At 40.8% G+C, this 13,953-nt stretch overlaps 1 protein-coding gene across 1 annotated transcript in view; it reads right to left on the bottom strand.

The window, feature by feature from the left end:
* Positions 1-10,403, bottom strand: part of aacs (acetoacetyl-CoA synthetase) — a 28,989-nt gene extending 18,586 nt beyond the window's left edge. The window contains exons 1-8 of the mRNA XM_076104541.1: positions 10,099-10,403; positions 9,114-9,217; positions 7,674-7,794; positions 6,764-6,877; positions 4,195-4,292; positions 3,589-3,703; positions 3,070-3,151; positions 2,743-2,896 (exon numbers count right to left, since the gene is read on the bottom strand). Coding sequence (XP_075960656.1) covers positions 2,743-2,896; positions 3,070-3,151; positions 3,589-3,703; positions 4,195-4,292; positions 6,764-6,877; positions 7,674-7,794; positions 9,114-9,217; positions 10,099-10,237 — 927 coding nt within the window. The 5' untranslated portion in view covers positions 10,238-10,403. The remainder of the gene's footprint in view (positions 1-2,742; positions 2,897-3,069; positions 3,152-3,588; positions 3,704-4,194; positions 4,293-6,763; positions 6,878-7,673; positions 7,795-9,113; positions 9,218-10,098) is intronic.
* Positions 10,404-13,953: the final 3,550 nt, after the last annotated feature.

Genomic DNA, 13,953 nt, shown 5'->3' with positions numbered 1-13,953 from the left:
CTATGTTCAAATTACATCAACTACTGCAGTTCCCATTTCATGCTTGCAGCGTTGTCAAGAACTGTTCATCGCTCGTTGACTGCAGGGAAGCGAAGAAGAGTTCGGTGGTGTCGTTAGTACATCCAGCATCCAACAGCAAAAATGAACTGCAGTCAATGAGCCGCGGCCTTTAAAGGTTTGCTGCGGAAGACGTGCTCAACCCAGTCCGCAGAGCCCTACAGCCCCGACCCCGCTGCTGAACAGAGCGCTGTTGCTTGTTTATTGATGTTGAACATGCTGCGTGTCCACCAAATTTACACTGAATGTCCGACACACACACACACACACACACACACACACACACACACACACACACACACACACACACACACACACACACACACACACACACACACACACACACACACACACACACACACACACACACACACACACACACACACACACACACACACACACACACACACGTGGTTGCAATAGCACAAAGCATTCAGGGGACTTCTTATTTGTAATATGAGCCCAGCCCACAAAATTTGAACAAACTTTGAGGGCCAGCAAAAGCAAAACTGAATGAAACATCATAATGTAACTTTTTCTGGCTTGGTCCAGAGATGTTCTGTAGCAAATGTAATGAGGAGTCCTCAGAATTTGATAGAGTAGCAGGGGAAATAATTGATTTGGACATTAGATCTAGACGTAGTGTGACTTGTATGGATAGATTCTTCTGGACCCACAGAATCGAGGAGAAAAAAATATTTCCGTTACTGAGACTTATGGTTGAACAGCTACACAACCAGAATGTAAAGTCTGTTGTTGTAGCTCCCCCATCTGGCCAAAGTGCAGCAAGTTTGACACATCCTTGTGTCCCCAGCAATACACACGGCATGTGTGAAGTAGATCGGATGAAGGGTTGTCGAGATATGAAAAGGACATACACACATACATATAGCCAGACAGCGATTCCTTGCTTTATAGTTAGATATAATAATGTGTACGTTCCTGGTCCCATAAACAGGTGCTCTGTGTGAGTGTGTGTGTGTGTGTGTGTGTGTGTGGTCTTTGGCAGAACTCAGCTGCCATGCCAGTCCTTTGGTGCGTGCCATCTTGCTACTGACAGCATGTTAACAGAGCTGTAACAAAGCAGAGAGCGCAACAGTGCCGGGGCTAATTGGTGGAGCCAGAGAGGACTGCCAGCGTCGCAATACGAAATGTTTTCACCAACGCAGTAGGGTCCAATTATCGGTGGCATGGGGTAGAAGGAGGGGGCACAAAGGAAAGAGATCGAGAGGATACATAACAGAAAAAATGGAGCTAGAAGACAGAAGATGTAAATCAGGGGGAAAAAAACTAAAGAGCAACCCTGTAGAGGAGGGCTCAGTGGAAAAAAATTAGACAATGCATGAAAGTTAAGGATAGAAAAGCCAATGTGAAAGACGGCGGGAGTGTATCGGAGAGGGAGAGAGAGAGAACATTTTGTGAAAATGTGTGAATGCATTTGTTCGAGTGTGTTAAACCGTTCTGCATGTTGAGTGTTTCAGACTTCAAAGTGCAGTGGCGCTTTTGAAATCACACATTCATCCGACGCTCTCCTTCACTCAGATGTGGAATGCAGCAGGAAAAAGTGATATTCATGCTCCTGAGAGCAGATAACCTTTGGAAGATCTGATGATGGATGTTTGCTGCCATCTTGTGGTGGAAAATGTAATATAAACCAATAAATGACAGGCATACAGTTACTTCTACTGTGAAGCTCGCCACGAGCGACTCATATTTTGTTTTAATTTGATTAATAAGATTCTTTTGTCTGAAAAAAAGTACTGAAAGATGATGTAATCTGAAGGCATGACTGAGGACACCCACAATCGTCCCTACGTCATTAACATATTTCTCAGCAGTGCTTTTGCTCTTTATGTGCCAACCAAGCTTGTGTAACATAACTAGATATTATTTCATAAGATCATATTTTAATTATCAAAAGCTCCAGACCAGCTACGAAATGGACCCAAGTTATTTTTAACTGCCATTTCCAAGGCCAAGAGTTAACTTTAAAACTTAGCTCTTAAAGCTACAGTTGTAATCTCACAATATATTTGCTCAATCTGCCACTATATTCTGTCAGTAGCACATGAGACAGATAATCTGCCTCCTTTTAGTTACATAGCACGACAGCTGGATACTCGCATTATCACGAGATCACGCGAGAATCGTGGAATCACATATCACACAATAATCCATCTTTTTAGGCTTCAAGTAATGTGTCCGAACCATTACTTGAAGCTTTTGGGAAGACTTTTGGGAAGACTTTGATTAACAGATGGTTCATCGCGTCAGCTCAGCTGCCCTTTTCCAAACGCCCGATGGAAAACAACCAATCAGAGCCGAGGGGGTCGCTAAAGCAGCTTTCAATCACTGCTCGTGAATTCTGGTCAAACTGCCAAACTAGCAATATGAATCAAGATCCTGTTACTAAATTGCCTATTTCAAACTGTACATGTGGGCCAAACCAGGAGAGCTCTGTAAACAGACGCGAGCAGCATGTGCTAATATGTGTGTGTGTGTGTGTGTGAGAGAGAGAGAGAGAGAGAAAGAGACAGCTGCGATCCATATAACCCTGATGGAGCAGTCACAAAACTGGCAACAGAAGTGTCACTTTGTTGCCGTTTTAGTGTCCGCTCAACAAAGAGAGGGGGAGTGATCCATATTTATGATTTAGGGGATAATGCAAGACAATGTTTTTCTTACCCCAGCAGAGTGGACCATGCATTTCGGAGCTCCTGTGGTGCCAGAAGAGTACATGATGAACAGAGGATGACTGAATGGAAGCTGCTCAAACTCCAGCTGAGGAAACTGGTCAGCCTCGCCACGACCAGACGCCAAGAAATCATCGATAAATACACTGCAGAAGAAGAAAAACAGAGCGAAAAGAAATGAGACAAAGAAGAAATTAAAGACAAAAATTGATACAATATATGGGCAAGAGAGTATATCTCAGACCTGCTCTCAGTCTAACAAAAGTATTCAGTTTCTCAGTTTCAACACTTGAGTCTAGTTGTTTCCACAGACACACACCTGTTGGGTATCTTGGAGAGGTCCGTCTCTTGTTTGGAGCGAGCGTAGGGAATCACCACGACTCTCTTCAGGTCAGGCAGACCTACAGAGAGACGGAGAGAGTCGGATGCTTCACACAACCTTATGAAAAGCAAAGACGGGATCCGAGAGGAGATCCATGAACATGTAACACATTTTGGTTCTTTACGGAAGAGGATTGTCTTCAGTGAGGGGCTCAAAGATGCTTAGTAATTCTCTGGACACTCCAGAGGTAGATGAAGAAATCCTACTTCATCCTTTACATCTATCAAGTATCTGTCATGCATTCATTCCTCCAACTGTTTAATTTGGAGTCGAGTTTTTATTCGACTCTACTGGCATTAACCCTTAAATGGCTCAGTCTACTTGTTAGCAGAAATTCCCTCCAAGTCTTGAATGAATGAAGTCTCTGTACAGTCACTTCAGCAGGATTTACCACCAGCTCGCTGAAGAAGCCGAATGTATTTGGGAGTCTCTATAATGAATTGATGGTAGTCAAACCTTTGACGACACTGATCAGCTTGTCCATGTGGTCATGTGTTTTCCCGTTGTAAACCACAGCAGCAACAGAGAAGAGCAACTTGGGCTGGATTTGAGAAAACCTGTCAAGGACACCCTGAGACAAAAACGAGAGAGAGAGAGAGCGAGAAGGTTAAAACCAAAAAGGAGAACACTGGAGTAAGCAGACAGGAAAGCCTCAGCAAAATAAAATCATTAATTATTGAATATGTTGTACAGCGTTACAAACTACTTAAAGAGTTAACAGGACAAAACATATATGGTCAATCAAATAACTTATTTTTTGGGCTGAAGACATTTTTATTCTAAGTGTAGTTCTCTGACCTGCCACACGGGGCAGTAGCACACCAGAAATAAGAAGCAGACACCAAGATGACAAAAAAAAAGACCACTGTGGAAGAAGTTGCTGAAGGATGAATTTAACTACACTCTACACACTTGCTCACTCGCACACGACATGTTGCCCGACGGATCTGATTCTGTATTTCTGTATTTCTGTATGAGTGTTGATGATGCAATGGAATAAAAAAACTCAAACATATGTAAAGAAAGACATACAAGCTCCAAACAGTATAATAGTGTCCTTACGTTGACTCCAAAGTCGACTGACGTGGAGCTCCAAATGGCTCCAATGCTGGCTGCTGCCAACATGGCCTCCACTGCATGGATACCATTGGGCAGGTAGCCTGAGGGGGAGAGAGGAGGGAAACATTATGTTCAAGCAGCAATCCATATGATTGATTTCATCTTAAACGGCTATAGATGTATGTAGACTTTAAAAAGAGAGTATTAAGATGGTTTTAGCTAAACGTACAGAACTACACAAGTATAAATATATATGTATATATACAAAATGTGCATATATGCATCATTGGCTTACAATCAATCTGAGATGCCTGATGTCAATGGCAAAGGTTGAACTAAACTACTAAAAGAAAACGATGGATTGGCCAGACTCTCACGTTACAGACACTGGGCTGCTTTGTTGATAACAGTTACCTAGTCCAAGCTCAGCACTGAGATGTTCCGGTATAAAGTGATAGAGTGCTTGTGGTCGGTACAAACTTCTTAGTCATCTGGAAAACTACGGGTGGAGTTAGTTTAGGTTCTGTCTTTCAAAAGCAGCTTCTATTGATAGTAAAGAAGAATATCAGGAAAATCAGGATCTGAATGGCTAGCGTGGCCACATTTGGAATAACACATGGCCACACTAAACAGGCAACGTGTGTCAGAAAATCCATAGTCGTGTGTGTGTGTGTGTGTTTGTGTGAGCTCATTTTGCTTAAATGTACAATGGTGTAATTTCTATAAATCAAACCATTTTTATTTGTTTATAACATCTTATTTCAAGTGATAATGCTGCTATTTTTAAATTGCATTCAAAAGACTGTGGTTGCAGTTTTTAGTGAAATAGAAATCAAGGAGGAACAGTGGGCGTGAAGGCTAGATACAAGCTTCATATCAAGGTGGAGAGTGATGGTGAAGATGATGAGACCAAGGGCAAGAGCAATGGAAGTGAAGTGCACGAACGGGAGCATTAAAACATGTGTGTGTGTGTGTGTGTGTGTGTGTGTGTGTGTGTGTGTGTGTGTGTGTGTGTTGGGTCGGCTCTTTTACTGCTATAAAGCTTGGTTGGCTTCATCAGCTAAGTGCTTATACATCTCCAGGATTACAGACACTGTCAAGGTATTTTAGTTACAACTTGAGGACAAGGACATCTCTGTCCCCAACACACACCAGCGAGCACACACACACACTTCCTGTGAGGAATGTAAAGGGGAAAGGAGGAGGGAAAAGAGGCATAAGGAAGCTGGAATCTCTCTCTCTCTCTAGCTCCCTCTCCCTCTAGTCTTTGTAATGAGATTCCCACAGAGCTTAAGCCATTTAGCTAATGGATTTCCCTACCGCAATATCCATCTTTCCTCTGAGCACACACACACACACACACACACACACACACACACACACACACACACACACACACACACACACACACACACACACACACACACACACACACACACACACACACACACACACACACACACACACACACACACACACACACACACACACACTCACACACTCACACACACACACACACACACACACACACACACAGTTGATTCGAAACAAAAGCAGGAAACATTTTGAACATATGAGGGACAGATAATTTAGATCCCTTGATGGTTTTATGATTACGTCAGAATACAGTCTTAGTGTTGGCTTCATTCAACCCCTTTCCTGAACAAATGTAGAAATCACACACCACGGGTTCTCTTCTATGAACTTATTTCGTGAAGGGTAACTTGAAGTTGTAGCAGTTGTTTTCAGAGGTCAGAAGTGTTTGAGATTTCCGTCCCCTCATTATTTGCCAAATTTCTGGTTCAAAGCTGTTGTGGTTAGGGACTAGCAGTACAACCCAGATGTTTGTCAATTTTCTTTTTCTCAGCATCCGAGCAATCTCTGAACTAGTGCGCCTGTTCTCTGCCATCTTTATCCAGACAAATTGTTTGTAACAAAGGGGCTTAACTTGAGCAGAAACAGAAGTTGTTTCACGGAATGAAAGGTTCAGACATCAGAGATGCTCCTTTTTTTAAGATACAAGTCACTGAAATGATCTGTTAAGTAGCTGTGGGTGAGGTATTGTTATTACATTACACTAACTCGATTATTGTAAATGACTAATATTAAATAAAGAATAACAGATCGGTTTGCTACAAAAGTAAAAGAATAAACTAACGCATTTGACACTTGTGTGAATCTGAATGGATGCACTGTACAGTAAGGAGCAGCAGAAAAACATTAAAATCAGCCATTCCACCTTGTACAAATATGAACTTTGAAAAAACTAAATGGACACTTTCAGAAAAAGCTGCGACTTGTGCCAAGACAGCAAGCCTTCCTTAAACACGGGTAGAACTATAGCAAAAGAGCCCACGTCCAACTTATGTTGCAACAAGTTTCAAATCAGAAAGAAGGAAGAAGTAAGGAGTGGATGGAGAAGATTAGAAGACAAAAGGAAAAAGACACAAGTCAGGAGGAGAGCAATAAATCTATCGACCAGCTCATTTTGGTTGGAAATTAACCATCACGTGGCTGATAACAACAGTTATATAAAATGTTGATGCCATTCGGTAAAACATTTGAGACTCACCTACGACCCTGTCTCCAGTCTGGAGGCCCATCTTCCTCATGGCTGCAGCAAACAAGGCGACATCACGCCTCAGCTCCCCAAACGTCACCTTCACAATCTCATCATTGGCCTCCGCTGGTAGACACGGAAACAAAGATAAATATGTACATGTCATGAAAATCTTGTTAACGCTTCAGACCCTTCCACATGTTTTGATTGGTTTAAACATTCAGGCTTTGTGCACCACTTTGTGAATATTGTATTTATTTATGGGTTGATATAAATGCCAATAAAAGTTCCAACCCAAAGCAGAGAGAAAGTAAAGCAAGGAGACAGAGATGGAGACATAAATAGAGAATGATAGTGTGACAGGAACGGTCCTCTGTGTCTCTCTAAGTAAGTTTACTGACATTCACAGAGGCGCCACATCCTTCTCCTAATTGCATTACAGTGTGTGTGTGTGTGTGTGTGTGTGTGTGTGTGTGTGTGTGTGCGTGCGTGTGTGTGTGTGTACATGGGTGCGGGCATGAGTGTGCGAAAGCCCACTCCCCCTCCTATACACACAGTCGGGGCAATAAAGAAGTGCCTATCCATTAGTATGTGACAGCTCTGAGAGATAGAGGAGGGAGCAGCAGTTAATCTATTAACGAAGTCACGTTTGCAGCCTTGCTCGATTCTGCGACCAAATGCAACCTGAACTCTGTTCTTTCGTGCAACTCAGGAGGACAAACCCACATCTTGTTAAAAAATAAGCTGCAAACACATCAGACTGCAGAAACTGGATTGAAAGGTGTTTCTGCTTTATCAACACTGCCTTGGTTGGGGATTTGATTCATACTAGAGATCAATAAAGCCCGTCTGTGTCACATATGTTGCTGTGTATTACACAGTTGTTTTTTTTAAATCAGCATTGTATACTGTTTCCACTTACTTGCAGCATAGAGAGCTACTTTGTCCTGGTCTGCATGTTTGAGCAAGTTCTCAGCGTAGTTGAGCCGAGCACCTTGAAACCACTCTGGAACATCCGAGATCCGTTTGGATAAATCCACAACCTGGTACACACCCATAGAACACACACAGCATTGTCGTTGACCAAGGAGACCATGCATTTTAACGCTGGCAGAGACTTAAGTACACAAATGGGACTGTACGATAAAAGCCACTGCTTTACATATTTATCAAGCCCTTTGCCTCTGCCATGGTAACAGCTGCTTGTGTTATTGTTATTGTACATGTCATAAGAATGCATTGCAACACTGGGATTTCATAGCCGAGCCCACTGTGCATTATTGCTACAAAATGTTTGATTGTCTCCCATCCAATGTCTGCTGGGACTGCAAACCTACGAAAGGGTCATATGTGTATATGTATATATGTATAATATGTGACGTGTTATCTATGTGTACAAATGAGGTGTGTTAACAACATGGCACAGCATCTTAACCTTAGACACCACTTACTACCTCACACATACACACCGGAGTGGCTTTATCTTTACACATTAGATAGTAAATGCAATAATAAACACAAAAATTAAGATTATTTGAAAATCAGTGATACCTCCTTTTTCCAACGGGCCCTTTAATGCAGCCTTGTTAAAAATAAGTGCAATTCTAATGTCAACAAATGGTTGCAAATGCCACCATAAGCCGTGCAGTCTTTGAGTTTAGACAGGGCGGGAAACGTTCACAAACTATCTGCAAAAATAAATGTGTCACATGTTGTACATTTTATCTTCTCATTAAGGATGAATCCTAACAGATTATTTCCATAGAAAGTAATGACGAAGGAAGACTTCTCACCAACTCGTAGCACAACAATGAAGTTATTTAGTCATATTTACACTTCAATGGGCCTCATTCACTATTTTCTATCTTAAATCCCTGCACAGACGGTCAGATTCATAATTGGAAACAATTGTTTTTATGGGTGGGGGCTTGAGCGGGACAACAGGACACAACACTTTCATAGGATAGATGCACGCAGTGGATACACAACCTTTCGTGCCACAATCCATAATAATAACTTGTGCTCATGATTGATAATCATGAGCAAAATGTTGTTCTTACAGGCAAACACTTTGTCAGTGAGAAAATGTTAACTAATCCCATCATTTGTTTTACAGTGTAACATAAAGGGGTTAGTTTGAGGTATGACAATAAATGAGGTAATGTACAACGAATGCTGTTGAAAATTACCACCAAAAAAACAACTTTTGCTGGTCATTCACTGAATCTTTATGCTGAGTTTCTCTACTCTGCCAGACGTTTCAAACCCCGAAAACATTATCTGTTGGCAATATTCAATTCAAATTTTAGGCTAAAATCGAAACCATTCTCCTTCAGCACACACCAGCAGAGGCTGGACTCACCTCTTCATATGGCTTGGAGCTGACGACGCCACAGAAGCGCCACACTTCTGCCCAGAAATCTGAATAACTGTCCACCGACCACTGGTACAGCTCATTGTAGTTGACTAGAAGACAGAGAATCGAGGATTACTACTGATTTATAACAAAAACATCTGTTTACAGGTGTGACTGTCAGCTCAAGCATGCGATGTCAAGCTGATACAGATGACTAAATACTAGAACAGGTCAGACATTAGTACAAGTACATCGAAAGCAAAACAAGATTTATCCTGACTACCAAATTTGAAACTACTGATTTAAAGGAAAATATATGCCAATACATATTAAACACTAATAATCAACACGCCTGGTTAAAAAGAAGAGAAGAGAGATTTTGGTTCAGCGAGGACCTAAAGAATTAAAAGTTAATGTTCAGACAGTTTGTAAAATCAAGGCAGGTGTTGAGGTGAAACTCCATTTCTGACGTTATTAATTATTTTATTTTAATTTCACACACACGAAGCTGTCCATAATGACTCCAACCTCTCCCCAATTACATAACTCTCTCTCGGGGTTGTTCAGCATTCCCCCAGAGCCCTGTTTGCCTAAATTTACGACACAACGGAAACAGGTCGTTGTCTCTCATCTCTACTACTTCAGTGAGGAGCCGCGAGCAAACCAAGCACGAGAGCAAGGCAGAGCTGCAGTCTTTTAAACAGCTACTTGTTATTAAAAAGGAGTGATGAGAACCTGCATACATGTGTTAACATGCGGAATCACTGTCTCTTCAGTAAGCCAAATGGTTGCACACCAAAGCTAGCTTGAAATACTGCAAAGCAGCTTTATAGCTTGGTAATTTAAAAGGTATATATATATATATATGTATATCGACAGATAGCAGAGGGAGACACTGTTACTGTGTTTCTATTCAGCTTAATAAATAAAATCCGACTTTAAATCTCTCTGTCTTAGTCCTCGTCTGTCGTCCTCCATCGTCTCTACTCACCGAGATTAAATCCGTAGTCCCGGTTGACCTCTTTCCTAAACGTGTCCATTAGTGTGTTCCTCTTGGAGTCCGGGTACCACAGCACCTTGCTCTCCATGTCCATGATTTTCTCGTTCTTCATTTCCGTGTCTTTAGACATCTTTGTCGCCGTCCTTTTTGTCCGCTGGCAAACAACCGGTTGACGCTAGCGCCTCGCTGAAGCTAACTGTCCCTGAGCTGAGGGCTCGTGTTGGGGTTAAATTAGATCACCGGCGAGCTGCTTGGTTTGAATGGGTGGGGAATTACAGCGCGCGACAGCTAACCAGGGCTCTCTGTCAAAGGCGAGCGTGGGGCTGCCGAGGAAAGCTGACAGGCCACGCCCTGGCGTCATGACGTAGCAGAGCGAGCTGGGTTCAAGAACGCAAAGTGTTCAACGTTACACACAATTATTTGTACATGTACCTATGTTATTAGATAGATAGATAGATAGACAGATAGATAGATAGATAGATAGATAGATAGATAGATAGATAGATAGATAGATAGAGAGATAGATTATTAATCCCACAAGGGGAATTTTTTTCGCTACTGCAGCAATTATGGTACAGGTAAGTATAATAACAGACTAAAAATATTAAGTATAAAATGCAAATATCAAATGCACAATATATACAATAAAAATAACAGAGTAAAAATATTAGATGTAAAAATGCACAATACAATGAAATAGAATAATATTAAATGAACTAACTAAACAGTAGTGCAAAGATTTGAACAACAAACAAACAACAGAGTAACGCAGTTACAGTCTTGTAAATTATTTGGCCAGAGGTGATATATTGTAGTCTTATTTGCAAAACAAATTACAGTTCGAAAGTTCTGCTAGAATGAAAGTAAAATATCACCGGTGTGTCTCCAGACCCTTGATACAAAAAAACTTGTATCCCGCCAAAATATTATTATAAATTGCTAAACTTCATAACTTCATATTTTCACCGTTTTATATAGTCAAACTTTAGAAAGAAATTTGAAATACTTTTGGAGGAAACAAGTATTACTACAATGCATTGGTGAAATGTGCGACCTCAGGAACTTCTACTTAACTTGATGTGATCTGTATCTCTTTTGTCACAACTGTGACCAAAATAGTTTCCCTATTGAGTTATCTAAAGTATGCAAATTATTCCACGACCTCGCCCTGCCTGTCTGTGAAATATGCCTCTGAAATATGGCATTAATTTTACCAATAAAAAGCAGATGCATTTCTACTGGCAAGTGAATAATCTCATATTCTTAACGGTGAGCATGTGTAGATTTCGTGGATTTTATATAACACCGTCGTGGGACTCCATAGAAATCTTGAACATCACCCACACGTGAACGCGCAATAGAATTCAACAGACCAGTCTCGTTCACGTGGGGAATTTGCCTGTCAAAACGAAGGGTTTTGATTGGTCCCCAGCACACTGGTTCCACATCAGCCGAGATCGGTCTATGCTGAGGGCGTATCATCAGCGTTGGACTGGCCTGTCGCTTGATCAATGGCAAGCTGGATTTGATGCTTCAGAGGAGGCATATGAGCCAATCAGAGAGCAATGACGCAGGAATGTTTAGGGGTGTGCCCAATCAATGAGAGGGAAGAACGGCCCCCCTCACTGTCTGGTGAGGCCTTCTCAACTTTGATGCAATGATTCCAATCCTTCTGGTTAGGCCATGTTCTGTCTAGTCTTGTCTAGTTCGTATTTCTGTATGTCCTTAATTAATTCTCTTACCTGAGGCAATTTCACAATAACGACACGAAAGTTTTTGCACACTTTTTTTTAAACAAAACGTGATGCTTTTACAATTTGTGAAAATTAGCATTACAGTCTCTTTCAGGCACCATGGCAATCCCAGTGCCCTGCATCGTTCAGTCATCAACCAAGTGCAATTGGAAATATATCCATTGACATCAGGCGAACCTAAAATGCCACCTGCAAATAAAACATAAGTGAAGGCTTTTGTGATAACAAAAGCATAAAGAAATACTAAAAAATGCTGACTTGATAAGAGAGGTTACAAAAAGATATTCTGTGATCCCAGCATCTGACATTTTTTGTAGTTGTTTCAATGATACACAAATAACAATGAACAATAATAATAATAATACTCATTCAGTGTTAAATTTACATTTCATTCACAGTGCTCATGAATAATGTCTCCAGTGCCTTGGACCCAGAGTCCAGATTGCAAAAACGGTGGCCTCGTATCTCACTCCATGAAATCCATGAGCAAATATGTGAGTCGGATACATGCTGTGAAATCACACTGTGTCTTCTGAGTTTTGCCGAGTCATTATAATAAGGTGCATCAACCTCTAAACCACATGTTTGGACTATGCTTGTATCAAAGGGGCTGTGGTAAGACCTTGATTAAAGCATTAGCCAACACATAGGAAAGGGTGTAGGACATGAATAGGTGGATGTGATTATTTACATTGTATTGCCCAAACATACAAATTAACTGATTCTATGGCTGGTGCACAATGCGGACCATTTAGAAAGGTTCAAATTAATGTTAAAATAAATAAATAAGGGAAGCAGCTAGTATTGCTCATGGTCTCCCTGTTTACCACAAACACTGGCACAGCAACCGGTATACATCTTGTGGGTCTTACCAACAAAGTGGGAATGCATGATGCATCTTTAAACATTCTTTGGCCACAACATCCTTTTTCTGTAAATCTCAGTACATTCTGATAAGTAAGTGCTGTATTGTATAGTGGCTGTGTTGGATTCTAAATGCATTGCATGCCAAAGCAGTGCATTGACCTTTTCTAGTTGCAGCAGTAAGCCAAAGCTTGCATAGACATCATAGGTAAGTCATTTGAAGGCTTTTTTTTCAAAAGAAAAACTCCCCCACGAACTAATATTGGTTTGGGTGTCACATCTTTTCCCTAGGAAAGCATTTCATTTTCTCCTTGACTGTAACATTATGTGACATTATAAGTCAGCCTTCTTTAAAACGATTGCAAACCCCTAAATAAATGTTCCAGTCTCACTGACAAACCTTTTTGTGGCTGATTTGACTGATTCTGACTGACATTGACGTTGAAAAAAAATGTATTTTGCAACAAGCAGTAGCAACATCTGTCATTATATTTCATCATGGAATTCTTCCCCAATGCCCGATCTTTGGACCTTGTAACGATAAACATGTAACTGACTCATGCATACTGTCATTCTAAAATTATATTTTGCAATATGTTGCATTTTGCAGCGTGATTTAGTATATTGCAGCACACTTTGGCAAATGAAGGACAAGTAATACATATCTCCTATTGATTTAAATGCTAACTTACTGACCAACACACATTGAACCTTGAGCTTTACAATGAATCGGCCTTCTCAGTATCAGGCCTTTGACACGCTCCTGAGCTCCTTTGCCTTTATAAAGCCTACATACTGTTTTCACACCTGTTTACATCTCTGTGTATATATGTATTACTACTCATGACGCATATTACTGCATCCCTGTTTACATTACAGTTTACTCATTTTGCAATTACTTTCTACCACAAATATTGCTGTATTTAGCCCTGTTTTTTACTTTGCACTATTTTATCACTTGGATTTCTTTCTTTTTTTTACTTGTGTGATTTTTGTTTTATACATATTAAATGTATATTGTTGGAGGGAGCCTTAGATCTAAGATTTACATCATTGCCAACGACTGCCTCTCAAAAACTGTTTGTGCACATGAGATATACTTGAGTTGTTATGTGAGTTTATGGTGGCAACAGCATTGAGACCTTGAAGATTTGTTTTATCAGAATGGAACATTTGCATTCCACATAAGCTTATGTTGATGAAGATGGTTGTGTGTGTATGTGTGTGT

This window comes from Anarhichas minor, unplaced genomic scaffold (assembly GCF_050575085.1).
Source record: "Anarhichas minor isolate MPS153535 unplaced genomic scaffold, ASM5057508v1 ptg000030l, whole genome shotgun sequence".
Taxonomy (NCBI): domain Eukaryota; kingdom Metazoa; phylum Chordata; class Actinopteri; order Perciformes; family Anarhichadidae; genus Anarhichas; species Anarhichas minor.
Note: the sequence above shows the minus strand (reverse complement) of the source record. Positions and strands in the feature narration are given on the sequence as shown.